General features: G+C 44.9%; 1 protein-coding gene across 1 annotated transcript; it reads right to left on the bottom strand.

Annotated features, from left to right (window-relative positions):
- Positions 1-848: 848 nt before the first annotated feature.
- LOC116627728 (tubulin alpha-3 chain-like) lies at positions 849-27,153 on the bottom strand. Its single transcript, XM_032397611.1, has 5 exons — positions 27,073-27,153; positions 5,106-5,328; positions 4,085-4,233; positions 3,085-3,765; positions 849-1,163 (listed from the first exon to the last, which is right to left on the bottom strand). The coding sequence occupies exons 2-5, from the start codon at positions 5,224-5,226 to the stop codon at positions 867-869; spliced, it is 1,248 nt and encodes a 415-aa protein (XP_032253502.1). The 5' UTR covers positions 5,227-5,328; positions 27,073-27,153; the 3' UTR covers positions 849-866.
- Positions 27,154-27,192: the final 39 nt, after the last annotated feature.

Genomic DNA, 27,192 nt, shown 5'->3' with positions numbered 1-27,192 from the left:
CTTTTGCCGAGACTGTTCCTAGGGTGCTCAGCTGTAAGCGCCTGAGTATGGAGGGGGGATGCTGTCATATAGGGTACGTGCACAGCGAAGTCAAAGATGAACTGTGTTGTAACCTAGAGCTCACCCTGTGGGCTGTGAATGCCATGCAAAATCCAGTAAGATCTTTCCCCCCTAAAAATGTCCTCACCCGTGGCGCCTGGGTGGCTCAGTCGGTTAAGCGTCTGCCTTCGGCTCGGGTCGTGATCCCAGGGTCCTGGGATCGGGCCCCGCGTCGGGCTCCCTGCTCCGCGGGAGGCCTGCTTCTCCCTCTCCCACTCCCCCTGCTTGTGTTCCCTCTCTCGCTGTGTCTCTGTCAAATAAATAAATAAAATCTTTAAAAAAAAAAATGTCCTCACCCTACACGTGACCCACAGTGTTAGGGACTTTGTCAACAGCCCCCTTCCATGGACCTCAGATGTTCAAACTTCGTTCCAAACTCTGACCATGTGCCATTAACAGAGAAGCCTGAAAAATGACAAACACAACTGAAAATCTAACTCCATTTTCCTAGAATCTAGGAAATCTTTGTGCTTTGAAACCTCGATTTGGAGGGTTTCCCCAGGTCATGTCACATCAACAGTGGCTCCTTACAGATGTAAGTAGGGCCGCACCGCACTCCTACAGTGCAGCCCGGGACAGCCTTCCACGAGGCCCAGCAGGCCTTGGGGTCCTACCCATCCCTGCCGGCAGAGATGTGTGTCCCGTTGTGCATCACATAGACAGACGCTTTTAGAGAAACTTTAATTGTAAACAACTGGAAACAAGATGTGCTGCAGGGTGGCAGGAGGGGGTGGGGGGAGGAGAACCCCTGCCAGCCCCACTCCCATTCAGTATTCTTCCCCTTCTTCGGCCTCTGCTTCCACGGAATCCACACCCACCTCTTCATAATCTTTCTCCAGAGCTGCCAGGTCCTCCCGGGCCTCAGAGAACTCCCCTTCCTCCATGCCTTCCCCCACGTACCAGTGCACAAAGGCCCGCTTTGCGTACATGAGGTCAAACTTATGGTCCAGGCGGGCCCAGGCCTCGGCAATGGCGGTAGTGTTGCTCAGCATGCACACAGCCCGCTGCACCTTGGCCAGGTCACCCCCGGGGACGACGGTGGGGGGCTGGTAGTTGATGCCCACCTGCGAGAGAAGGGGAAGAAAAGAAAACAGTCTGTGAAGCTTCAGTCAAACCCAGAAATGGTGGCTGCTTTCATGGAAACAGAAGACATGTAGGTGCCTTCTTCGTGCCAGGCGAGGTGTCAGGTGAGTAAGCTGCTGGTTTCTAGACAAGGACAATGGGGAAAAAGGAGCCCTGGAGCCGGCCAGCCTGGCTCGGGCCCAAGCTGCCGGAAGGGCTGTGTCCCAGCACCTGAGCCCTGTGAGGTGCTCAGGTAACAGGACTGTTTCTTCTAAAAAGGGATACTACTGGAATAAAAGGCACTTAAAGTTAATCCTAAAAATAAATAAATAATAAAATAAATAGACAGATGATAGATACATAGATATATAGATAGATAGATACTACTTTCTATTCTTCAGATATTATTTTCTCCATAGGCTTCCACAGTTGGGGATTCATTTCTGTAGCTGAAACCTCTTCCACTCAAGTCAGAGCACTATGGTTTTATCACGAGGGGAGATCATACCCCCGACTCCCATCGAGTGAGCCAGTCTGTGCATCACAGGATGACAGGAACGCTGTCAGAGGTCCGAAGACTGTTGCTACTGCTGCAACAGGAGATGGCCTATTTGTGTGCTAAGTAGGAGAATGGGGGTGATATTCAAGGGCTGGGACCAAAGGGGAGGCATTCTAGAATAGTTTCCAAACCAGGGGACAATGTGACCAGAGATTTGGGCAGCAATACATAGGGTCAATTAGAACTGGGCTCAGCAAACTTTGTCTATAAAGGGCAAGACAGCACATATCCGAGGCTGGGCAGGCCACATGGTCTCGGTCACAATTACTAATTCTGTCTTTGTAGCACAAAAGCAGCCACAATGACACACCAATTAACAGGTGTGGCTGTGTTCACACAAAATTTTATTTACAAAACTAGGTGGCTGGTCTGCCAACCGTGCTGACCCCTGAACCCAGAGTAGAAAGTGCTGGTTAAGGACCCAGTGCAGCGGGCGCCTGGGTGGCTCAGTTGGTTAAGCCACTGCCTTCGGCTCAGGTCATGATCCTGGAGTCCCGGGATCGAGTCCTGCATCGGGCTCCCTGCTCGGCGGGGAGTCTGCTTCTCCCTCTGACCCTCCCCCTTCTCATGCTCTCTCTCTCTATCTCATTCTCTCTCTCAAATAAATAAATAAGATCTTTAAAAAAAAAAAAAAAAAGGACCCAGTGCAGCAAGCCCACCAGAAGCGGTGAGTTCTGAGCCAACAGAGACGGCATGAAAAGCAAGGCAGAGAGAAGCCCATTTTCCCAGATGGAAAGCATTGATAGGGTTTAGTATTCAAGTACTGGACAAAGCTGCAAAGCGACAGCAAGTTTCCTACCCTGTATCGAATGGAAGGCTGGTATAAACTATGTTGGAGGCAAACTCAGGCCAAAATTGTTGAGCTTACCAAATGAGAAATAAATATGTTGCCATTTTATCCCAAAAATATTCATGAAAGTTTTTCTTTAAATCAAACACTGCATGGAACATTTAAATTGGGTTTAATTTCTAAATGCCTGTGGAATAAAGTGGGTTTTAGTGACAGCAATGTTTATAATAATGCCCCAATTTCATATATCCACATAAATTGTCAAAATGCTTTGAAAATTTCTACATTTCTAAATCCAAACTACATTTCCCCACACTAATTCACCACCCAAAAGAAGGAACAAAAATCATTCCAAAAATTTCCTGTCAAAAAAAAAATTCTCACCACAGATATATAGTGTGATTCCTCAGGAAGGAAGTTCAAAAGGCACCAATGAATAAATTATCACTCTGGCTCCCTAATTTATAACCAAGGGGCTGGCTGCCAAGAAATGGAGGTATTCTCCACAAAGGGCATTCTGTGCTTGGTCTGCTGCTGCTGACAGGTAAAACCACACCACATTACCCAGTCCTACCTTAAATCCAGTCGGGCACCAATCCACAAACTGGATGGTGCGCTTGGTCTTGATGGTGGCGATGGCCGCGTTGACATCTTTTGGGACCACGTCCCCCCTGTACAACATGCAGCAGGCCATGTACTTGCCGTGCCGAGGGTCACACTTGACCATCTGGTTGGCTGGCTCGAAGCAGGCATTGGTGATCTCGGCCACGGACAGCTGCTCGTGGTAGGCCTTCTCGGCAGAGATGACCGGGGCGTACGTGGCCAGGGGAAAGTGGATGCGGGGGTATGGGACCAGGTTGGTCTGGAATTCCGTCAAGTCCACGTTCAGGGCCCCATCAAATCGCAGGGAGGCCGTGATGGAGGACACGATCTGCCCGATCAGACGATTGAGGTTGGTGTACGTGGGCCGCTCGATATCCAGGTTGCGCCGACATATGTCGTAGATGGCTTCGTTGTCCACCATGAAGGCACAGTCGGAATGCTCCAGGGTCGTGTGGGTGGTCAGGATGGAGTTGTAGGGCTCCACCACGGCCGTGGACACCTGGGGGGCTGGGTAAATGGCAAATTCCAGCTTGGACTTCTTGCCGTAGTCCACCGACAGCCGCTCCATGAGCAGAGACGCGAAGCCAGAGCCGGTGCCGCCCCCGAAACTGTGGAAGATGAGGAAGCCCTGCAGCCCCGTGCACAGATCCGCCTGAGAGAAAGCACAGACCGTGAGTCAGTGCCTGCAGAAGCCACACCGCCGACCTCCAGCGAGCCACGGTCACTCCTCTTTTCCTCTGCAGGACACTACGCGTTCGAATCGGCCGCAGCGCACACACGTGACACTCAGAAGCAAAGCAAGGCAGACGTGAAGATGGGTGGACGACGGATGCACTGAAGCCACTCGTGAAGGAAGACGTGGACTCAAGATTCTGGCCTGGGGTTTGGCCAAAATGACCTCCCGGTCCCCATCCCCGCCACCCTCCCGTCCAGGGCAGCGTCCACAGGAAGCCCTCTCGGCGCCCCCTTACCAGTTTCCGGATCCGGTCCAGGACCAGGTCGACGATCTCCTTGCCGATGGTATAATGGCCTCTGGCATAATTATTGGCTGCGTCCTCCTTCCCGGTGATCAGCTGCTCTGGGTGGAAGAGCTGCCTGTAGGTCCCCGTGCGCACTTCATCTACAAAGAGGACGCGTGGGCCGCGGGTCTTTAAGGCCTGTTGTTAATTCACCGACAGGGAGGGATTCGGGGACTCTTCGGGGATCTACCACGCACGGGCTGTGCCTTGGGGGTCGGCAGCATCGGCGTCTCACAGGAAACGTCTCTGTGTGACATGCAGACCACAACTGCGGTCTGTGGCTCTAGCAGGGCAAGTCCACTGGAGGTACAAAGTCCAATCTGACTGGTTCCCAAAGAAGGGAAAAAGCTCACACCCGCACACACGCGATTATTTCTTCCCATCTGTAGCTACACACAAGGAGTGTGACTAAAAAGCCCTGACATACTAGACAGTCACCAGGTCAGCATGACATCTGCCAGGCAGTCCCGTCAGGGCACCCTAGGTGGCCTGCGGCTCACACGCTTCAGGCTGACGTTCTGTCTTCTCCCGGGTGGCCCCTGAAAGGTGCCCTCTCTTGGCAGCTCTCCCTGGCCACCCCCTCAGGCTTCTCAGCTGGAGGATCCCAAGGAATGCTCTCTATTTACCTTCCATGTCTAAGACGCAGGTCACGACTCTCGTGCACCAGCATCACCACGTGGGCAGCGTTAAGGAGGGACCCGAGACCCGGCACCGGGTCCACACAACCACCTGCCTGGGTCTGAGGCGGCCACGAGTGAATCTATTACCAGCCCCTCTTTTCTGCACATTAGGTTCTCCTAAATGAGGAGCCTCGGTGCCAAAGACACTTGAAGCACTAACCCTGTAGTTTCTCACCTAACACAGCCACAGGCATATACTTGCACGTCCCATCCTTTCTGTGGAAGGAGTCAAAGGAGCGCAGGGAGGCCCTCCCACTGTCCCAGGAAAGCCGCCCAAGTGCCCCAGGACCTACCGACCACGGTGGGTTCCAGGTCCACAAACACCGCTCTGGGCACATGCTTGCCAGCCCCAGTCTTGCTGAAGAATGTGTTGAACGAGTCATCCCCACCGCCGATGGTTTTGTCACTTGGCATCTGACCATCAGGCTGAATTCCATGTTCAAGGCAGTACAGTTCCCAGCAGGCATTGCCGATCTGGACACCTGCCTGCCCCACGTGGATAGAGATGCACTCGCGCTGGGAACCAGAACATAAACGTTGAGACCTCCTTGTTTTCAAGGCAATTGACATTATATGGCATGCAAATGAGACCCAAAATCATAAGTTAGTATTTGTAAGATATTTTGTTGTCTTAAGATCTCCTCAGACATTACATCCCATGAGCTTCCATGATAATTTTATATCTGAACACTTATCTATCCAACATGGATGTACATACACTTAAACTATGAATAGCAATAGACTCACTATAAGTTAGTCTTCCAAGCCATCAGTAAGTAATGTTAAAAATTAATAGAAACAACGGCTTAGAAAATCAGACAAAATATATAAAATAAGTTTATAGTCATGGGAAACAGGCAGCACAAGACAGTGATTCAAACAATGTAACCCTTAGCATTGTCCCGGAAGACTGCTGGGAAGTTTCCAGGCTGCAGGGGGTGGGGGGGGTGGGGGAGGAAACCCAAAGCCCAGGGACCTCCCCGAGTTGAGAGAGAATTCAGTGTTCAGGGAGGCCAAAGCATATAGAAACCATGGTGCTAATAGTGGAGGGGAGAGAGTTGCACAGAAAGAACCCTGTGGACATCAGCAGAGTCCCACTTGAGTCTACAGTGGAACAGCACTCAGCACCCATGTGTGACGGACTCCTGACCTCACATTAGCCATGAAGGAAAGGCCTTCTAACTCACAAAGCACCGAAGGGAGTCCTCAGTAGTGGGGCCAAATGAGACCTACACTAAAGGCTGTTTGGAACTCACCTAAAGCTTAAAAGCAAGCCTCAAAAGGATCAAATTATTTCTAGGTATTTAATAGCATCCCAGAAGAAAGCCTAAAAATAGTTAAGGCAATACCAAAAAAAACACCCCAAAACAAAAAACAAACCCTAGCACCCAACAATTTAAAATTCATAATGTCAATCTAAACAGGTATAAACACACACACACACACACACAGAATATATGACCATATGAAAAGAAAAAGTAATCAATACAAACTGACGAACTAGTTGATGACAGAACTAGTACATGAGAACATTAAAATAGTATTATGTATCCATATCTCAGGAAGGTAGAAGAGAAAATGAAGAGAGGTAAGAAAGACCTATATCAAACTGCTAATGATAAAAGAATGCCTGAAATGCAAAACACACTGGATGGAATTAACAGCTGATTATATATTACAGAGGAAAAGGTTGGGGAGAGGCGCCTGGGTGGCTCAGTCAGTTAAGCATTTGCCTTCGGCTCAGGTCATGATTCCAGGGTCCTGGGATCGAGCCCCGCATCGGGCTGCTCCACGGGAAGCCTGCTTCTCCCTCTCCCACTCCCCCTGCTTGTGTTCCCTCTCTCGCTCTGTCTCTCTCTGTCAAATAAATAAATAAAATCTTTAAAAAAAATGTGAGGATGACAGAAAAGTTCTAGAATAGAAGTGGTGATATTTATGGAACATATGACTATACTTAATGCAACTAAATTATACTTAAATGGTTAAAATGGTAAGCTTGGTGCCATGTGTATTTTACCACAAAAAAGGTGATACTCAGCAACATGGATGAATCTCAAAGCAACTTAGTGTATGAACGAATTCAAACAACAAAAAATGAACTCAATAATCCCATATTATAAAATTCTAGAAAATACATTTAAGAAGGTTATTAGTGGGGCAGGAGTGGCAAGAGGGAGGATTTTCAAAGGGGTAGGAGGAAACTTTTGGAGTAACAGGAGTTCTATTATCTTTATTGAGGTGATGGTTTCATGAATTATCAATATGTTAATAAAAGTTAAACCTTAAAAAAAAAAAAAAACTAACCAAGGGAGAGCCTCTGCACTGCTAAAAGATCAGTGTTTTGAAAGACCTGGTTTTTTGTTTGTTTTTTTTAAGATTTTACTTATTTGACAGAGAGAGACATAGCAAGAGAGGGAACACAAGCAGGGGGAGTGGGAGAGGGAGAAACAGGCTTCCCGCGGAGCAGGGAGCCCAATGGGGGACTCGATCCTAGGACCCTGGGATCATGACCTGAGCCGAAGGCAGACACTTAACAACTGAGCCACCCAGGTGCCCCTGAAAGACCTGTTTTGTTTTGTTTTTTAAAGATTTTATTTATTTGACAGAGAGAGAGACAGTGAGAGAGGGAACACAAACAGGGGAAGTGGGAGAGGGAGAAGCAGGCTTCCCGCGAAGCAGGGAGCCCAATGGGGGACTCGATCCCAGGACCCTGGGATCATGACCTGAGCCAAAGGCAGACGCTTAACGACTGAGCCACCCAGGCGCCCCTGAAAGACCTGTTCTAATTCTGTCTAGATTTTACTGCATTCATAAGTTTAATCATGTAATTGGCAGTTGTCTAAATTAAAAACTTTACAGAAATACTAACTGGTAAATAATTATAATACAATAGATTTGATTGAGTTAAAAATACATAAATGTTAAACCTTGTCAAATTATACAATTTATTTTTACTTTATGACAGTGATAGCTCAATAAAACTAAAAAAAAAAGAGGCAAAATAAAGACTTTGTCAGACATTCAAAAACTGAGGGAATTAATAATCAGCAGATCACTACTACAAGAAATGTTGAAAGAATTACACCAGGCAGAAGGAAAACACTAGACGGAACACTGGAACTACACAAAGCAATGAAGAATACCAAAACTGCTAAACATGTGGGCAAACATAAAAGACTTTTTATTGTATTTTAAAAATATAATTGAAGGTTAAAGCAAAAACAATGATTTACTGTGGGGTTTATAGCTCGTATAAAATTAAAACACGACCAACAGTAGCACAGAGGCCAAGGAGGAGAAATGGAAGTATACTGCTGGGACATGGTATAATATCACCTGAGAGCAGACTGTGACTGACTGAAGATGTGCTCTATAATCCCCAGAGTAACCACAAAAAAATAAAACGAAGTGGTATAGCCACAAAGCTAATAAAAAAAGATAAAATGGAATCATAAAAATAATCCAAAAGAGGAAAAAGGGAACAAACAGGAGATAAACAGAAAACAAATAGCAACCTGGTAGATTTAAACCCAACCATACCAATAATCACATTAAACATCATTAAAAATTAAATGAAAATATCTAATTAACAGGCAGATTGTCAGAGAAAAAGCAAGACCTAACTATAAGCTAACTACAAGAAGCCCAGAGACAGGTTCAAAAGTAAAGGATGGAAAATGATATACCACGCTAAGGCTAAACCAAAGGCAAGCTGGAGTGGCCAGATGAACAGTATGGTTTTGATTTCATTTTATTTTCTCCTGACACTGGCTTGCTGTTAGCATACAGACTGACCTTGGTCTAGCAGAAGGGAGTTGGAATGGATGGGATGGGCCCATCAGGTGTTCCTCCAAGCAGGTTTAGAGGAAACACCACCCTGGATGAGGCAGGGCAGAAGGGCTGGGAGGAGTGCACCAGCACACGGCAGGGCAGTGACATCACTTGGGCACATAGGGACAAGGTGGTGAGCCTGGAGCCTCCCACTCCGCCACTTGTCTCCCACTCCTCCAAGCGCACCACAGTGGGCGGGAACACAGAGTGTCTAAGTTCCTGGCACTGTCCCTGGTGAGGGGGCTGCCTGGGTCACACCTGGCTGACAGCACACGGCTCACAGGAGGCCAGGTGGAAGAGGGCACTCAGCCTGGTGTGGGATAGAGCAGGCCAGGACCAACACTGTTGCTTTCAAAGCAAAATATTTTACTAAGGAAAGGGGTCATTTCATAATGGTAAAGGGACCAATTCAACAGGAAGCTGGAACAATCCATAATGGTTATGTATCATTAGAGTCACAGCTTCTTGATACAGAACTTCAAAATATTCAAAGAAAAACAGAACTGAAGGGTGAGATAGACAATCTACAATCAAGGACTTCAACATTCTCTCAATAACTGAGTCAACCAGATGGAAATCAGTCAGGGCACAGAAGACCTGGACAACACTATCAACCACACTGACCTAAGTTACATTAGAAAATACTCCACCCCACACAGCAGAATACACATTCTTCTCATATGCACAGGGAACATTTGCCAAGCAGACCATATTCTCCACCAAAATGAATTCCAAATTATTCAAATAAGAGTTTGATCTGTAGTGGGAGGGAAGAGTGGATCTCAGAGCCCTGAGCAGCCCTGCTCCTGCCACCAGTCACCATCACCACAGCCCTGAACAGCAAGGCCAAGACCCTCAGCTGCCTCAACCTCCAGCACTCTGACAACAAGCCCAGACCATTTTAACCATGGGTATTATTTTCCCATTACCTAATTATGATCACATTACAGTTCAGAAATCTCAAACTAGGGGCACCTGGGTGGCTCAGTCGGTTAAGCGTCTACCTTCAGCTCAGGTCATGATCCCGGGGTCCTGGGATCGGCCCCCGAGTTGGGCTCTCTGCTCGGCAGGAGCCTGCTTCTCCCTCTCCCTGCCGCTCCCCCTGCTTGTACTCTCCCTCTCTGTCAAATAAATAAATAAAATCTAAAAAAAGAAAAAGAAAAGAAATCTCAAACTACTTCAAGTTGTTTCTAATTTCCTAACCCCACACTGTAATCTCCTAGCTTTTAGGACTGATGGTCTAAAGCCCCCAAATTCGGCTTCTGGCCTTGTTTTTAATAAGTGAAAGACAAGGGACTAAATCACAGCTGATAGTCTAATTCTGATTCAACCAGACTGCAATACTGAGTACCACCCCCCAAAAAAATTACCTTTAGAGGCAGGGACAAATTCTCCAGAAGGTACTCAACTTTATGATAAGGCTCAGGGATGCACAAAGTTGTATTTTAAGCAAAATTTCTGCTGCTGGGATTCGCTTTAAATTCATCCTCAGACACAAACCCTTCTAACAAAGACAAAGTACCTAGAATGGCCAACATATATTCACACCAACTTGTCACCACCTCCCCCTCCCCAGAAGTTTCCTAATTTAGTTTGTTCAACTAAGCACTCTGAACTTTAAAAATCAAAATTTAGGCATTTCAACTTGAGAAGAACCTATCATATCAAGCAGCAATGGTGGAAAAGCTCTTCTGAAAGAATAAATCATGGTGTTTTGGGGCACCTGGGTGGCTCAGTCGTTAAGCGTCTGCCTTCGGCTCAGGTCATGATCCCAGGGTCCTGGGATCGAGCCCCACATTGGGCTCCCTGATCAGCGGGAAGCCTGCTTCTCCCTCTCCCACTCACCCTGCTTGTGTTCCCTCTCTCCCTGTGTCTTTCTCTGTCAAATAAATAAATAAAATCTTTTAAAAAAATCACGGTGTTTTTCTTTCTTAAGACGAAAACTTTGCTAAAAATAACAGCTCCTGAAAATGATGAAATGCACAAATATCTTCTAATCTTGAAGCTTCCTTTTACCTGTATGGTAACAGAAGATACCTTTCCTTTATACTTGGAATAATTCACCTCTCCAAGTAATTTATTTGAGCAGCTTGATTTCATGCTGTGCAATGACCAATAAGAGAAGCCTCAAAACCAACTTTTACAAAGGGAGAATGCCGAGGTTAGTATGAATTATTATATAGTGAATTATTATATAGTTTGTGTATATATATATCTATACACACACACACACAAACACACATATATATAAAGTTTGGAAGCTGCCAGAGTAATCAGCAGAGGAAACAGGATGAGCTCTCAGCCTCAGTTAAGTGGGAACAAGTGAAACTTGAACTGGACCACGTGAAGTCCTGTCAGAAGATTGTTCTGGTTGCTCTCCACCTAAGGCTGTCCTCTTGGGCACTGCTTATTTAGAAATGCACAATGACACAGGTGTTGGCTAGGTTCAATTGATGTTTAAACTATTAATGTGTGAATTCAACCAACTACCTAGTAGATCTATGACCTGAGGATATAAAAATGCATGACTTAAAGGCAGAAGCCTAGCCTGCTGTGGGAAGACAGGAATTCTCATATGTTGCCAATAAAAGGGAATCTGACAATATCTACAAAATCACAGCCATCCACTTCTGGCAACGCATATACACCTACACCAGTAAGAAAGGGCACATGCACAGATGATTACTCATTGCAGCTTCAAGTATAAAAGACTGGAAAAAAATCCAAGTATCCAGCAACCCCAAACAGGCTGAATAATCTACAGCCATACACTAGAATACTATGCAGCGATAAACAACAATGCCGATCTTTGTGCATACGGAGGGCGCTGAATCTCTCCTACAATGCAAAAACAAGGTGCAAGAGTGTATACTGTGTGCTACTTTTGGTGCAAGAAAGGGGAATATAAGCATATCTACTGTTTGCTTGGTTTAGTGCTAAGAAAACTCTAAGTATAAACCAACCCAAATAAATAATAAATAAATAAATAAATTCACACACACCTTATCTAATGAAGGAAGCAAGATTTTTCTGCATATATTTGCATTTTCTACCATTCTTAATTCAAGACGCTGTAAATACTGCCTATCTATATATAAGCGCCCTCGTGAGCCCACAGAGTAACAGAGACAAGTCCGAGAGAATTCGAGTGCAGCACCTGGTGTCGCTTAGGGAAAGAAGAGTCTGGAAGGGCGAGGGCAGCGGGCGCCAACCCCTGACCCGCACGCTCCTGGGTGGCACAAGCGTCCCGGAGCTGCGGAGTCAGGGACACCCTTGCGCCCCCCACTGCCACCTGGGTCTGTCCCCCACGGCCTCACCACCCCCCGAGACCTCCCGTCATACCATGGTGGTCGCCTCCTAGTTGCACGCCGGATTTCACCTCCTCTCAGTGCAATGCCACGCGCCCAACTGCCTGCCACGCGCCCAACTGCCTGCACGCGCCCAGACGCGTCCAGCGTCCTGATTGGCTCGCTGCTCTCGCGAATGCCATTGGCTCCGACCGCTTCAGGGGGCGGGTCCCAGGTCGGGACCTAAATCGTGTTTGGCTATTTTCTTGACCGGCGAAATCGCTTTAGATTGGTCATCACTTTGGGCGGGAAGTGGCGACCTGGTGGTGGGAATGCAGAGGCTGAGCGTCTTTTGCAACGTTGGCAGGAAGCTGTGGGACTAATGCCCGCTTAGGGAGGGGTGGCCGTGGGGCGCCCCTGATTAGGGGTGGAGGCCATGCTACCATAGCTTACCCCGCCCGAGCCCCATATGTTCGTCTGTAAAGTGTAGTCTTCCTACATTTTTAGTTTTTACTTGTACAGGTGTATTGGAAGTGACAAGGGCTATTAACGGTGAAAGGGTTTTGCAGACTTAAGCTTGAGCAGATACATTTAAGGGTTATTTCGTTAGTAGCCTTTTACTGGTGCTGATGTTAGTATCCTGGACTGGTAAGAATTTTTAAGTCTTGGGTGTCTCAGGACCAGATGTAACAGGACTTCTGCAAGAAGAGGATATGATGTGGACCACGTGACAGGTTCTCTGCAAGAAGTGGCTGGGGAGCTCTAGGAAAGCGGGAAAGGTTAGTTCCGCCTTCTAGGAGACAGGATCTACCGAGGTCTCAAAGGTAAGTATTGCGAGTTTTCCAAGCAGCAAAGAGGCATAGATGGCGTGGGCAGAGCGGGCCTGCGGACAGGGAGGTCTGAGAGCTGCAAGATTCAGCCAGGAGCACGTGGACTGCGGAGAAGAAGGTGACATTGAAGGTTCTGGGTGGGGCCGGCATGACCGTGGCCAGACCAAGGAGTTTGGCTTTACTGGGTGGGTTGGAAACCAGCCACAGATGCAAATTGCATTGGCCAATTAGGGAGTGCATACGGCCGCAGGGTGAGGATCGGGGCAGGAGACCCCACATTGCAGAAAGCCAAAGAATTACCCACCCACCCACTCACACACCTTGGTTAAAGGAAACAGGAGGAAGGGAGTTTGATGACCTCCATTCACTACCCCATTCCTGCTGCTGGTCCATGGGAGAGTCTATGTTTACCCTACAGAAGAAAAGAGCCGCTTCTCTTGGCTCTTCTAAGTACTACCTGAATGAACTAGAATTTTCATATAGAAGGCAGGACCAAAAAGGAGTTAAATATTGAGAATATAATAAATAAATAAATAAATACAAAATATATATAGTAATATAAACATAGATTACATTATAATAATTTATAAATATAATGTAAAAATTTTCAAAAACACAGATGCAAAATGCAGATTTCCTGCCCTACCTACCACTTCTAGGTCAATTGAGGTATGAGGTAATGTTCACAGGGGCAGTTCAAATGGTCTGGGTTTGAGCAACACACCCACCATGTATTCAGTGGGAACAACTTTCTGGCTCCACACTCCTCCGTTGCTTTGGCAGATTTCAGATAGAGTGTGGTCTGGGGGTAAGAAGAATTAGTGTGTTGAGAAGAGTGTATTGACGTAAGAATATGTCGGGGTGTGTGGCTGGCTCAATCAGTGGAGCATGTAACTCTTGATCTCAGGGTGGTGAGTTCGAGCCCCACATTGGGCAGGGAGCCTACTTAAAAATAATAAATATATATATATATATATACTTGCAGATTCCAGAAGTGCAGAGGTGCAATTGAGTGGCGGCAGGGTCAGGGTGTGGGGTGAGGAAGGACAAGTCTTCTGTCTAGGGTCACAAAACAGCAGGAGATAGAGAGCAGGGTAGCAAGCACCTATTATTCATAAGGTGGTTAGGGTGGAGGTCACTAACTTTTCCCGGACTTAACTCTCAGTAAATATTTCTGTTTTATACATATTTTTTTAAAGATGTATTTATTTATTTTCACTAATGGCTAATGATGACAAGAATCTTTCCATGTGCTTATTGGATGTTTGTATATTTTCTTTGGGGGAAATGCCTACTTAGATCTTTTACCCATCTATATTTATATATATTTTTTTATTATTTGAGTAGAGTTGACATACAATGTTACATTAGTTTCAGGTGTACAACTTAGTGATTTGACAAGTTTATATATTATGCTATGTTCACCACAAGTATATCTACCATCTATCTGTTCCATTACTGATCCTTTACCCATTTTTTACCCCCCCCCATGCCTTTTTTTTTTTTTAAGATTTTATTTAGGGGCTCCTGGGTGGCTCAGTCAGTTGGGCATCAGCCTTCTGCTCAGGTCATGATCCCAGGGTCCTGGGATCAAGTCCCACATCGGGCTCCTTGCTCAGCAGGGAGCCTGCTTCTCCCTCTCCCTCTGCCTGCCATTCCCCCTGGCTTGCGCTCTCTCTCTCTGTCAAATAAAAAAATAAAACCTTTAAACATTTAAAAAAAAAGATTTTATTTATTTATTTGAATGAGAGAGTGAGTGAGAGAGAGAGAGCACAAGCGGGGGGGAGATGTCGAAGGAGAGGGAGAAGCAGACTTCTGCTGAGCAGGCAGCACACGGGCTTGATCCCAGGACCCAGAGATCATGAGTGAGCAGAAGGCAGACGCTTAACTGACTGAGCCACCCAAGCGGCCCTCTCCCCCCAAGTTAGGCTACTTATCTTTTTATTGTTGGGTTGTAGGAGTTCTTTATATATTCTGGATACAACCCCCTTATCATATATATGATTTGCAAATATTTTCTCCCATCCTGTGGATTATTGCCTTTTCATTTTCTTGATGGTGTCCTCTGAAGGACAAAAGTTTTAAATTTCAATGAAGTCCAGTTTATCTATACTTTTCTTAGGTTGCTTGAATTTTTCGTGTCATATTTTTAAAAAATCATTGCCTAACCCATGGTCATGAAGATGTACACCTCTGTTTTCTTCTAAGAGTTTGTTGAGAGTTTATCTAAACTAGTCCATAATGTTGCTGCCTCAGCAACTATTTTGTGTGGCTAAGGAGCCTGCAGGGGCCTTAAACTGATACTGATCCCTCCCAAGAGTATATGCTCTAGATAACAGCCCACAGAGTCACAAGTAAATGTAAGTTCCTGATACGACTCTCTTAATTGTCCTTGTGATAAGCATTCTCCGGGCATCGCCCAGGGCCTTCCCCTTGTGCACTCTTTAGATAAGACCTCTGCAAAGTTTGCCAAAACCTGAATTGACCAATCCAGCCTTAGCCTGGGAACCTCAAAGCACTCCACCTATAGATCTTAATAAAGGCATGTACCCCGGGTTCTGCTGAGCTCTCTGCCTGACCCTGCCTTAACCTCCTGGTGTGGCCCTTCAGGGTATGCTATGTATTCCCTCTAGGACCTGTGAGTAATAAACTTCTCTATTTCAATTTTTTTATGACCTTCTTGAACCTAGGCTCACCATCCAGTGCCTCCAGGGCTCTACTTAACAAATGTTAAGGGGTGCCTCGGTGGTGCAGCCAGTTAAGTATCCGGCTTTGCACTCAGCACAGAGTCTGCTTAAGTTTCTCTCTCCCTTTCCTTCTGCCCGTCTCCCTGCCCCACGCTCGTGCACCCACTGTCTCTCTCTCCCTTTCAAATAAATAATCTTTTTTTAATTTTTTAATTTTTTTATTTTTTAAAAGATTTTATTTATTTATTTGACAGAGAGAGACACGAGAGAGGGAACACAAGCAGTGGGAGTGGGAGAGGGAGAAGCAGGCTTCCCGTGGAGCAGGGAGCCTGATGCAGGGCTCGATCCCAGGGCCCTGGGATCATGACCTGAGCCGAAGGCAGCCGCTTAACGACTGAGCCACCCAGACGCCCCAATAATCTTTTTTTTAAAATGTAGTTTAACAAAGTCACAATAGAGTTTTATAATTTCAGCTCTTACATTTAGATCTTCGGTCCATTTTGAGTTAATTTATGTGTGTGGTGTGAGGTAAGGGTCCAACTTCATTCATTTGCATGTGGATAACCAGTTGTCCTAGCACAGTTTGTTGAAAAGACTATTCTTTTCCCACATTGAATTAGTTTGCAACGATTGCCAAAAATCAATTAGCCATCAAAAGAATGAGAAGACAAGCCATAGACTAGGAGAAAATATTTGCAAGACATATCTGATAAAGGACTGTTATCCAAAATATACCAAGAACTCTTAAACTCAACAATAAGAAAACCAACAACCCAAATAAAAATGGGCAAAAGACCTGAACGGACACCTACCAAAGAAGATATACAAATGACAAATAAGCATATGAAAAGAAGCTCAACAGCATATGTCATTAGGGAATTGCAAATTAAAAAAACAATGAGATACCACTATACACCTATTAAAATGGCAAAAATCAAAATCCTGACATTACCAAATGTTGCTGAGGATACTGAGCAATAGGAACTCTCATTCATTGCTGGTGGGAATGCAAAATGTTACAGCTTGGCAGCTTCTTTTTTTTTTTTTTTTGCAAGTTTCAGGGGACTTTTTATTAGCAGCCATGCTTGAAGGGAACCCCAAGCTGTAGTACTTGCTGTCATCTTACACCGGTCGCCCCTTCCGTTTCCTTTCTCCTCCCTAACATAGCATGATTGCATTTTACATCAGTTTGAATTACACAAATCTAAAATAACATATTAAACCCTCACTTTGCAAAAAATGTGAAAATTAGTTGAATGTCACAAATCTTAAAAATCCATAAAATGTTTAATTACAAAACTAGAAGGCCAAGTCCCTGCAAACAGCTGCAGCAACTTTTAGCTGGTAAACAGTACACTCAGCCTTCTTTGACCAATTCAGTCTAAAAACACGTAGGGAGTGAATTGCACGGCGTCTTCGGGGAAGCCTCTGGCATACAAGGCAGCCTAATGCAGCACATTGCTCCTGAGGCCCATCCCCAGCTCCTGCCGACGAGAGTTCACAGGATGGTGTGGCGGCAGACAGGTGCATCCCGGTCATCTACCTGCCGACGGCATCACAGGGCTGCACCATGGTGACAGCAGGAACCGCAGCCTGAGTCTGTCTGTCCCTGCTCTGTGAGGCTAAGACGCCTGGGGCTCTGGCCACACCCAGGGACACAGAGCTGACCTCAGCGAGGGGGAGCCAGCAGTACACATACCAAGCTTTCACTGCTAGTTTCATTCAAACCCCATTCCAGTTCAGAAAGGTTCAACTTTGCTTCAAGTTATTTCATGATTTTGTGTGGGCTGCGGAATTCTCATGGTGTTTGTCCCAGCTTGGCAGCTTCTTAAAAGACTAAGCATATTCTTACCATATGATTCAAGAATCACACTCCTTGGTAAAGGCATATCTTGTTTTATTGTGCTTCACTTTATTGAGTTTTTTATAAATCTTATAAATTGCATTGAGCATTGCCACCCTTCATTGAGCAAGTCTATCAGTGCCATTTTTCCAACAGTATTTACTCACTTTGTGTCTTTTGTCACATTTTGGCAATTCTCATAATATTTCAAACTTTTTAATTATTACTGCATCTGTTATGGTGATTTGTGATCAGTGATCTTTGATGTTACTATTGTAATTGTTATGGGGTGCCACAAACCATGCCCATATAAAATGGCAAACTTAATCGATAAATGTTGTATGTGTTCTGATTGTTCCACCAACTGGCTGTTTCCCTATCTCTCTCCCTCTCCTCAGGCCTCCCTATTCCGTAAGACACAACAATATTGAAATTAGGCCAATTAAAACCCTGCAATGGCCTCTAAGTGTTCAGGTGAAAAGAAGAGTCATGTATCTCACTTTAAATCAAAAGGAAGGAATGAGTAAGCTTAGTAAGCAAGGCATGCCCAAGGCCAAGATAGGCCAAAACCTAGTCTCTTGCACCATACGGTTAGCCAAGCTGAGAATGCGAAAGAAAAGTTCTTGAAGAAAGTTCAAAGTACTACTCCAGGGGCACTTGGGTGGTTCAGTCAGTTAAGTGTCTGCCTTCAGATCAGGTCATGATCCCAGGGTCCTGGGATTCAGCCATGCATTGCGCTCTCCACTCAGCCGGGAGTCTGCTTATCCCTCTCCCTTTGCCCCTCCCCCTTTCATGCTCTTGTGCGTGTGCGTGCTCTTTCTCTCTCAAATAAATAAATAAAAATCTTTTTTTAAAAAAAGTGCTACTCCAGTGAACACACGAATGATAGAGAAATGAAAAGACACAGCTTTATTGCTGATCTGGAGAAAGTTTTAGTGGTCTGGATAGAAAATCAAACCAGCCACAACATTCCCTTAAGTCAAAGCCTAATCTAGAGCAATCCCCTAACTCTCTTCAATTCCATGAAGGCTGAGAGAGGTGAGGAAGCTGCAGAAGAAAAGTTTAAAGCCAGCAGAGGTTGCTTCATGAGGTTTAAGGAAAGAAGTCGGCTCTATAACTTAAGCTGCAGCAAGTTTTCTAGAAGATTACCTAAGATAATTCATGAAGGTGGCTACACTAAACAACAAGGAACAGCTTTTTATTGGAAGAAAATGACCTCTAGGACTTTCATAGCTAGAGAGGTGAAGTCAATGACTGGCTTCAAAGCTTCAAAGGACAGGCTGACTCTCTTATTAGGGGCTAATGCGGCTGGTGACTTTAAATGGAAGCCATTGTCATCAGGGAAATCCAAATCAAAACCTCAATGAGATACCACCTCACACCAGTCAGAATGGCTAAAATTAACAAGTCAGGAAATGACAGATGTTGGCGGGGATGCGGAGAAAAGGGAACCCTCCTACACTGTTGGTGGGAATGCAAGCTGGTGCAGCCACTCTGGAAAACAGTATGGAGATTCCTCAAAAAGTTGAAAATAGAGCTACCATATGATCCAGCAATTGCACTCCTGGGTATTTACCCCAAAGATACAAAAGTAGGGATCCGAAAGGGTACGTGCACCCCGATGTTTATAGCAGCAATGTCCACAATAGCCAAAATGTGGAAAGAGCCAAGATGTCCATCGACAGACGAATGGATAAAGAAGATGTGGTATATATATACAATGGAATATTATGCAGCCATCGAAAGGAATGAGATCTTGCCATTTGCAACGATGTGGATGGAACTGGAGGGTATTATGCTGAGCGAAATAAGTCAAACAGAGAAAGACATGTATCATATGACCTCACTGATATGAGGAATTCTTAATCTCAGGAAACAAACTGAGGGTTGCTGGAGTGGGGGGTGGGGTGGGAGGGATGGGGTGACTGGGTGATGGACACTGGGGAGGGTATGTGCTCTGGTAAGCGCTGTGAATTGTGCAAGACTGTTGAATCTCAGATCTGTACCTCTGAAACAAATAATGCAATATATGTTAAGAAAGAAAAAAAAGAAGAAGAAGAATGTAGCAGGAGGGGAAGAATGAAGGGGGGGAAATCGGAGGGGGAGAAGAACCATGAGAGACGATGGACTCTGAAAAACAAACTGAGGGTTCTAGAGGGGAGGGGGGTGGGAGGATGGGTTAGCCTGGTGATGGGTATTGAGGAGGGCACGTTCTGCATGGAGCAGTGGGTGTTATGCACAAACAATGAATCATGGAACACTATATCTAAAACTAATGATGTAATGTATGGGGATTAATATAACAATAAAAAAATTAAAAAAAAATGGAAGCCATTGCTCATTTACTATTCCAGAAATCCTACGGCCCTTAAGAATTACATTAAAAGAAAGAAAGAAAGAAAGAAAGAAAGAAAGAAAGAAAGAAAGAAAGAAAGAAAGAAAGAAAGAAAGAAAGAAAAGAAAGGAAGGAAAAGAAAGAAAGAAAGAAAAAGAAAGAAAGAAGTGGAGCGCTTGGGTGGCTTAGTCAGTTAAGCATCTGACTCTTGGTTTCGGCTCAGGTCGTGGTCTCACAAGTTGTGAGATCGGGCCCCACATCGGGTTCTGCACTCAGTAACAGCACAGCTATTTAAACGGTGGTTTACTGAATACTTTAAGCTTACAGTTGAGACCTCCTGCTCAGAAAAAAGAATTCCTTTCAAAATATTACTGCTCATTGACAATGCACCTGGTAACCCAACAGCTCTGATGGAGATGTACAATGAGATTAATGTTGGTTTCACGCCTGCTAACACAACATCCATTCTGCAACCCATGGATCAAGGAGTCATTTCAACTTTCAAGTCTTATTTAAGAATACATTTCATAAGGGAGACTGGGTGGCTCAGTTGGTTAAGCATCTGACTTTGGCTCAGGTCATGATCTCAGCGTCCTGGGATTAAGCCCTGCATTGGGCTCCCCGCTCAGTGGGGAGCCTGCTTGTCCCTCCCCCTCTCCCTCTGCCTCTCTCCCTGCTCATGCTTTCTCTCAAATAAATAAATAAAATCTTAAAAAAAAAAGAAATACATTTCATAAGGCTATAACTGCCATAGATAGTGAGTCCTTTGATGGACCTATGTGAAGTAAATGGAAAACCTTGTGGAAAGGACCCACCATCCTAGATATCATTAAGAACATTTCTGATTCATGGGAAGAGGTCAAAATATCAACAGTAGTTTAGAAGAAGTACATTCCAACCTTCATGCACAACATTGAGGGGTCCGAGACTTCAGTGGAGGAAGTAATTGTAGATGTGGTAGAAATAACAACAGAACTAGAATTAGAAGTGGAGCCTGAAGACATGACTAAATTGCTACAATTTCATGATAGAACTTGAATGGATGAGGAGTTGCTACTTATGGATAAGCAAAGAAAGTGATTTCTTGAGATGGAATCTACTCCTGGTGAAGATGTTGTGAAAATTGTTGAAATGACAGGGCGCCTGGGTGGCTCAGTTGGTTGGGTGGCGGACTCTTGATTTTGGCTGGGGTCATGATCTCCAGGTCATGGGATCGAACACCACGTTGGGCTCCAAGCTCAGTTTGGAATCTGCTTGTCCCTCTCCCTCTGCTCCCCCCTCCAACTCTCTCACTCTCTCAAATAAATAAATAAAATCTTAAAAAAAAAAAAAAAGAAACTGGGGCGCCTGGGTGGCTCAGTTGTTAAGCGTCTGCCTTCGGCTCAGGTCATGATCCCAGGGTCCTGGGATCAAGCCCCGCATCGGGCTGCCTGCTCGGCGGGAAGCCTGCTTCTCCCTCTCCCACTCCCCGTGCTGTGTTCCTGCTCTCGCTATCTCTCTCTCTCTGTCAAATAAATAAATAAAATCTTTTTAAAAAATTAAATTTAAAAAATAAAAAATAAAGAAATTGTTGAAATAACAACAAAATGATAAAGAATATATCATTAACTTAGTTGATAAAACAGTGGCAGGGTTTGAAAGGATTGACTCCAATTTTGAAAGAAGTTCTAGTGGGGATAAAATGCTGTCAAACAGCATCGCACATTACAGATAAATTGTTTGTGGAAGGAAGAGTCTATCGATGTGGCAAACTTCATGTCTTATTTTAAGAAATTGCCACAGCCACCCCAACCTTCAGCAACCACCACCCTGGTCAGTCAGCAGCCATCAACATCAAGGCAAGACCCTCTCCTCCAGCAAAAAGATTGACTCACTGAAAGTTCATATGATACTTAGCATTTTTTAGCAATAAAGTACTTTTTCTTTTTTTCATTTTTTAAAAAGATTTTATTTATTTAACTGACAGAGAGAAAGCACAAGCAGGGGGAGCAGCAGGCAGAGGGAGAAGCAGACCCCCCCCCACCAAACAAGGAGCCCAATGTGGGGCTCAATCCCAGAACCCTGGGATCATGACCTGAGCCAAAGGCAGACACTTAACCAACTGAGCCACCCAGGCACCCCTAGTACTTTTTCATTAAGGTATGTACATTGTTTTTCATAATGCTGCTACACACTTAATAGACTACAGTATAGTGTAAACATAACTTTTATATGCACTGGGAAACCAAAAATTTCATTTGACTTGCTTTATTGCACTATTTGCTTTATTCAGTGGAATCAACCTGCAATATCTCCAAGATATGCCCATATTTACCCAAATGAGTTGACAGCTTATGTCCACACCAAAACTTGGTCATGGATGTTTATAGTAGCTTTATTCATAATTGCCAAAACTTGGAAGCAACCAAGATGTCCTTCAGTACATGCACGGATAAATAAACTATGGTTTATTTATAAATAATGTAATGTAATATTACATTATTTATAAATAGATAATGTAATATTACTCAGCACTGAAAAGAAATGAGTTATCAAGCCATGAAAAGATATGGAGGAATCTTAAATGCATAGTACTAAATGAAAAAAATAATAATCTAAAAAGGCTGCATACCGTATGATTCCAAGTACATGACATTCTGGGAAAGGCAAAACCATGGAGACAGAAACAATCAGTGGTTGCCAGGGGTTAGGGTGGAGCAAAGGGGGAATAGGCAAAGCACAGAGGATTTTTAGGACAGTGAAACAATTGTGTATGATACAATAACGGTGGATACACATTTACATTTGTCAAAACCCATAGAATGTAGGACATCAAGGGTGAACCCTAATGTAGACTATGGACCCTGAGTGATAATGGTGTGTCAATGTAGGCTCACCGATTATAACACATGTACCACCCTGTAGGGGGTATGGATTGTTGGGGGGTGGGTTGTGCATGTGTGATGATATGGGGTGAATGGGAACTCCACCATCTGCTCAATTTTGTTATGAACCTAAAACTGCTCTAAAAAATAAAGTCTATTTTTTAAAAATCAATTTGCCATAGATTTAAATTAGACAGAAATTTTTAAAAATTAATTAGTCGTGTTTCTGGATTCTCAATCGTATTCCATTGATTCATAGGTCTACCCTTTTTTCTGTAATACACTGTATTGAATACTGTAGCTTTGTAGTCAGTTTAGAAATCAAGAAGTGTGAGAACTCCAACTTTGTTCTCTTTTTTAAAGATTATTTTATTTTATTATTTTTTAGATTTTATTTATTTGACAGAAAGAGAGAGAGTTCAAGCAGGGGGAGGGGCAGGCAGGGGGAAAGGGAGAAACAGGTTCCCCACTGAGCAGGGAGTCAAATTCGGGGCTCCATCCCAGGACCCTGAGATCATGACCTGAGCAGAAGGCAGACACTTAACCGAATGAGCCACCCAAGTGCCCCAGATTGTTTTATTTTTTTAAGTGATCTCTCCACCCAACATGGGGCTTCAATTCACAACCCTGAGATTAAGAGTCACATGCCCCACAAACTGAACCAGCCAAGCGCCCCTCCAACTTTGTTCTTTTTCAGAATTGTTTTGGCTATTCTGGGTCCCTTGCATTTCCATATAAATTTTAGGATCAGCTTGATAATTTCTGCAAAACAGGCAGTTGGGCTTTTGATAGGCATTACATTGCATCTGCAGACAGATTTGAGGAGTACTGTCATCTTAACAATACTGTCTTCCAGGGGCACCTGGGTGGCTCAGATGGTTGGGCATCTGCCTTTGGCTTGGGTCATGGTCTCCAGGTCCTGGAATTGAGCCCCATGTCGGGCTCCCAGCTCGGCGGGGGGTTTGCTTCTCCCTCTCCCTCTGCCTCTCCCCCTGCTTGTGCTCTCTCTCTCTCTCTCAAATGAATAAATAAAATCTTTAAATATATATATATATTGGGGCACCTGGGTGGCTCAGTCGTTAAGCAACTGCCTTCAGCTCAGGTCATGATCCCAAAGTCCTGGGATTGAGCCCCGCCTCAGGCTCCCTGCTCAGCAGGAAGCCTGCTTCTCCCTCTCCCACTCCCCCTGCTTGTGTTCCCTCTCTTGCTGTGTCTCTCTCTGTCAAATAAATAAAATCTTTAAAAAAAAAAAAAGAAAAAAATATATATATATTGTTTTCCAGTCTATGAACATTGGATGTCTTTCCACTTATTTAGGTCTTCTTTACTTTCTTTCAATGACGTTTAGTAGTTCTCAGTGTCCAAGTCTTGCATTTCTTTTGTTAAATTTATTCTAAGCATCCTTTTTCCCAACTTTTTTGAGATATAATTGACATATTATTCTAAATGTCTTTATAAATATATATATTTTTTTAAGATTTTATTTATTTATTTGACAGAGAGAGACACAGCGAGAGAGGGAACACAAGCAGGGGGAGTGGGAGAGGGAGAAGCAGGCTTCCCGCCGAGCAGGGAGACCGACGTGGGGCTCGATCCCAGGACCCTGGGACCATGACCTGAGCTGAAGGCAGACACTTAACGACTGAGCCACACAGGCGCCCCTAAATATATTTATTCTTTTTGAGACTATGTAAGCAGAGTTATTTTCTTAATTTCATTCTGGAGATTCATTGCTAGTGTATAGGAATACAATTGACTTTGGAATTTTTTTCCAGCTTTATTGAGATATAATTAACAAAAATGTAAGATATTTAAGGCAGACATCACAATGATTTGATTTCCTTAAACACTGTGAAAGGATTCTTCCCATCTAGTTCATTAACACATCCATCACATCACATATTTACTTTTTTTGTGTGAGAACATTTAAGGTCCACTCTCTTAGAAAATTTCAATTATGTAATACAGTGCTGTCAAATATAGTTACCATGTTATACATTAGATCCTCTGATTTATGTATATTGCTCTTTTTTTTTTTTTTTTTAAAGATTTTATTTATTTGACAGAGAGAGAGATAGCGAGAGCAGGAACACAAGCAGGGGGAGTGGGGGAGGGAGAAGCAGGCTTCCCGCCGAGCAGGGAGCCCGATGTGGGACTCGATCCCGGGACCCCGGGATCATGACCTGAGCCGAAGGCAGACGCTTAACGACTGAGCCACCCAGGCGCCCGTATATTGCTCTTGTATCCTGCACTTTTCCTGGACTTGTTTATTAGTTATTTCATTGGGTAGATTCCTTAGGATTTTCTATACATGAGATCATGTCATCTGTGACTAGAGATAGTTTTACTTCTTTTCCAATTTGGATTCCTTTAATTGCATGTCCTTGCCTAATTGCTATGGCTACTACCTCCAGTAAAATGTTGAGTACAAGTGGTGAGAGTAGACATCCTTATGTTGTTCTTTTTTTTTTTTTTTTAAGATTTTATTTATTTATTTGACAGAGAGAGACACAACGAGAGAGGGAACACAAGCAGGGGGAGTGGGAGAGGGAGAAGCAGGCTTCCCGCCGAGCAGGGAGCCCGATGCAGGGCTTGATCCCAGGATCCTGGGATCATGACCTGAGCCGAAGGTAGACGCTTAACAACTGAGCCACCCAGGCACCCCAATATCCTTATGTTGTTTTTTTATCATAAAGGAAAGCTTTCAGTTTTTCACCATTGAGTATATAAGCCAAAGGTTGTTTGTTTTTTTTTAAGATTTATTTATTTGACAGAGAGACACAGCGAGAGAAGGAACACGAGCAGGGGGAGTGGGAGAGAGAGAAGCAGGCTTCCCACAGAGCAGGGAGCCCTATGAGGGGCTCAATCCCAGGACCCTGGGATCATGACCCCAGCCGAAGGCAGACACTTAACGACTGAGCCACCCAGGCGCCCCACCAAAGGTTTTTCATAGCAGGCTGCGGATGTTCCCTTTTATTCCTCATGTGTTGAGTGCTTTTTTTCTGTATATGTTAAGATGATCATGTGGTTTGGTTCTTTATTCTATTAGTATGGCATGTTACATTGCTTGATTTTCCTATGTTAACTTGCATTCCTGGGATAAATTCCACTTGGCCCTTTTTATATGTTGCTGGATTCAATCTGCTAGTATTTTGTTGAGGAAGTCTGCATCTATATACATAACAGGTAGTAGTCTGTAGTTCTTCTTTCTTGTGATGCCTTTGGCTTTGTAGAATAAGTTAGGAGGTATTCCCTCCTGTGCTCCCCCTCCTCCTCCTCTTCCTTCTTTTTTCTTTTTGGTGCTTTAGCTTCACTGCATCTTCATCAGGTTGCTCTTTGTAACTGCCTTGTTCAATGGGGTCCCAGAACTTGGCCCAGTCATATCCCCGAAAGTTACAATTCACTGTGTCAACCATGTCTGCCCTCAAATATGTACTCATATATGTGGCGAGAGCCTTCTCTGGATGGATTAAAAGTCAGTTCTCTGAAACACTGCATACCAGCTCTCAGGCCTCCCTCAAGGCCTTGGGGGAGCTTCTGTTACAAACCTGCCCCAGTCTCTTGGGTTGAAATGCATTTTCCTAGATTTTTGTGGAGGCATCTCAGGACAAGAAACATCTGCTCGGTTATGTTCAGGCCAAGGGGGAGCAAGGTAAGGGAGATGTCATCCCTGTAGGAAGTGGGAGCCCATCTGAAGCTCTTCAAGACAACATCAGCCGAATATCAGAAGGGATCAAGGGGGCTGGCCAAGGCAGAGTGTTCCAAGTGGCACCATCTTGTCTGGGAGTCCACCATCCTGTCGCTAGCTCATTGATCCAGAGTGGCTGCAGGTACCCCTAAAATCCATTTTGGTTTTGCTTTGCTTGCATGGATTGTCATCATTTCGCTGACAAGTTAACACCATGTCACACCCAACTTTTTCACTTTCAAAAAGTAGAAAGAGCAGAAGAAGCCCCAGGAATAAGTAAGCCTGAGGGGAATTTGCAATGGCTATATGATGGGACATGGGGACTGTCTGTGGTGTGGGGAGTGGCATGGAGTAGGTGCTCAGCATATGACCTCTCATGGATACCCACAAGTGGGAAGCTGCTGTTGGGGTCCCCCAGGATTCTCTAAGCCTGACAGGAGCTCCTAGGCCAGGAGGGGCTGTCACTGGCATCTGAAGGGCCCCAGGGGTGCCCTGAGCTGGAAGGCTTTGGATTGCCGCCTTTTAGGACAAGGCTCAGAGCAGCCAGTATGAATTTTTCCAACTCACAGAACACTCCCAAAAGCTCTGCACTCCCTCACCAATGTATGAGAGTGGCTTACCCCCACCTGTACAGGACAGGTCAGGGATTGCCTGGGGCCTCTCAGCCAGACCCACACCCTCATCTTACCAGAGGTTTGCCTGACTCCCTGCAGCCCCCCAAACGCCCCAATGTTGGGGGAGGGGAACTTGGATGGTGACCAGCTGTGCGGAGGTGAAGAATCAAGGAGGGTTACTGCAGCAGTGGCAAGCGGGTGGGCTCCAGATCCTTCCAGACCCCGTCCTTAAACTTGCCTGCCTTCCAAGGCCACCCCAGTGATCTGGATTAGTCACTTACCTGGTGGCCTGGGCTTCCTCATCTGTGAACCAGACACAGTAACAGGACTTCCCTAGATCTGGGAAACGTTCAGGTCTCCGTCGTGTGAGGTATGGGTACGGTGGGCGATCTGGGTGCTTG

Source organism: Phoca vitulina, unplaced genomic scaffold (genome assembly GCF_004348235.1).
Source record: "Phoca vitulina isolate PV1807 unplaced genomic scaffold, GSC_HSeal_1.0 scaffold100, whole genome shotgun sequence".
Taxonomy (NCBI): domain Eukaryota; kingdom Metazoa; phylum Chordata; class Mammalia; order Carnivora; family Phocidae; genus Phoca; species Phoca vitulina.
Note: the sequence above shows the minus strand (reverse complement) of the source record. Positions and strands in the feature narration are given on the sequence as shown.